General features: G+C 46.3%; 1 protein-coding gene across 4 annotated transcripts in view; it reads left to right on the top strand.

The window, feature by feature from the left end:
* The window catches only part of Hgsnat (heparan-alpha-glucosaminide N-acetyltransferase), a 33,344-nt gene that overhangs the window by 11,815 nt on the left and 19,541 nt on the right, over positions 1-1,988 (top strand). For all 4 annotated transcript variants that reach the window (XM_031339404.1, XM_031339405.1, XM_031339406.1 and 1 more), the window contains exon 7: positions 1,526-1,635. In XM_031339404.1, the coding sequence (XP_031195264.1) occupies positions 1,526-1,635 (110 nt within the window). The remainder of the gene's footprint in view (positions 1-1,525; positions 1,636-1,988) is intronic.

The following is a 1,988-nucleotide window of genomic DNA, read 5'->3' as shown; positions in this document are numbered from 1 at the left end:
TCAGAAATCCACCTGCCTCTGCCTCCCAAGTGCTGGGACTAAAGGCGTGCGCCACCACTGCCCGGCTCGATATTTCTTTTTTTTATATGAGTACACTATAGCTGCCTTCAGATGCACACCAGAAGAGGGCATCGGACTCCATTATAGATGGCTGTGAGCCATCATGTGGTTGCTGGGAATTGAACTCAGGACCTCTGGAAGAACAGTCAGTGCTCTTAACCGCTGAGCCATCTCACCAGCCCCTATAATTTTCTTTTAGCGTTATTGTTCAGTTTAATGATTTGATTGTATTGTACAAGGCCAGACTATATGTCCTGAATGTTTTTCCTATGCCGATGAATCTAACCCAGGGCCTGCGTGTGCTACACAGGCTTTCTATATGCAGTAACATTCCTGGTCTGGACTCTTCCTCCTGTCTGATAACCCCAAGTGTAAGCCAGCATTCCCTGCGTGCTTGCTTGCATGCTTTCTTTCTTCCCTCCTCCTCTGTCCTCCCCACCACTCTGAGACAAGGTCACAGGTGGCTTAGGCTGACCTCTAACTTACTGTGTAGTATATAGCCAAGAATATCCTTGATCCCCCTCTCGTCCACATCCTGTGTGCTGAGATTACAGGCTCGTGCTGTCTTAGTTATTTAGGTGGTACTAGAAATCAAGCCCAAAGCCTTGAACATGATGGGAAAACACCTTCCCAACTGTCCCAGCTCACTCACATCTATTTTTTATTATATTTAATTATTTGTTATTTATGTGTGCATAAAGGAGACACATGGTGTGAGTGTGTGTGTGTGTGTGTGCACGCTTGTGCCGTGGCCTGCACGTAGAGCTCAGAAGACAGCCTTTGGGAGAAGGTATCTTCCTTCCACTGTGGGTTCTGGGAATCAAACCCAGGTTATGAGGCCCACACAGATGGCCCTTCAGGCTTGGCCATCTTGCTAGTCTCCAGGATGCAGCCTAATAAGGAGCAGCCTTGTCCTCGGCCTTTGTGGAGGTCCCAGTCCCCTTTCATTGAGGGGACAAGTCTGAGCTGCCTTAAGATGGACAATTTCCACTCAGTGGGCAGCCCCATTTGAAAATAAATGAATCAGAACATTAGTGTTATAAGTATAAATGTCAGTGGCCCGTGTAATAATTAAATATACTGTTACATTTGAACTAATAAAGTCTCCATAACACATTTGTCTTCACGTCTGTTCTGGACTACCCAAAAACCAGTTCCTACCTTAATTTTTCAGTGTGGGGGAGAGGGTACTGCTCTCTCACGTGGTAGCAAGTACTCTGCCTTTGATTTACATCTTCAGCCCCAGAACCAGTCCTGTGTCATTATCACATGACTGCCGGCTAGATCAGCAAAGAACATAAAAATGCCTATGAAGTGGAAAATGATACCTTGGATGGGGTCTTTACAAAACCAAACTATTGTTCAAAAATTATTCTTTTCCACTCCAGTTTCTTTGGATTGTCAAATAGTGAAATGTGTCCCTTAGTCCTGTCAAGTGTCATCTCTTTCTCCCTTGGCTTGGAAGGAGCTAGGATCCCCCAGCAGAGCAGACCCTCTCAGCGCCGACTGCCAGCCAGAAACACGGCGATCTTCTGCCTTGCCCTACCGTCTCCGATGCGTGGACACATTTAGGGGGTAAGTGGGACTCGGTGATGGGCCCAGACCCTTGTTAGATCTCATAATTACACACAAATTCATTTTTAGTGTAAGGCATTTTGCGTGTTTTTAATTTTCTTGGCTGGTGTAGTGTTGCGCTCAGGAGGCCAAGGCGAAAGGATTGCTGGGAATTCAAACTCATCCTGGGATAACTAGCAAGACCCTCTCTAGAACAAAGTTAAAAACAAAACAAACCAGAAGTAATGTTAGACAACCATTGTCCTGGGATTGTCATGATAAGGGCTGGAGTATAAGCAAACCACTGGCCTAGCTTGTGTGTGTCGGCCTAGCTTGTGTGTGTCGGCCTAGCTTGTGTGTGTCGGCCTAGCTTG

Source organism: Mastomys coucha, unplaced genomic scaffold, assembly GCF_008632895.1.
Source record: "Mastomys coucha isolate ucsf_1 unplaced genomic scaffold, UCSF_Mcou_1 pScaffold22, whole genome shotgun sequence".
Lineage (NCBI taxonomy): Eukaryota > Metazoa > Chordata > Mammalia > Rodentia > Muridae > Mastomys > Mastomys coucha.
The sequence above is the reverse complement of the archived record's forward strand: the minus strand, read 5'-3'. Positions and strand labels throughout refer to the sequence as shown.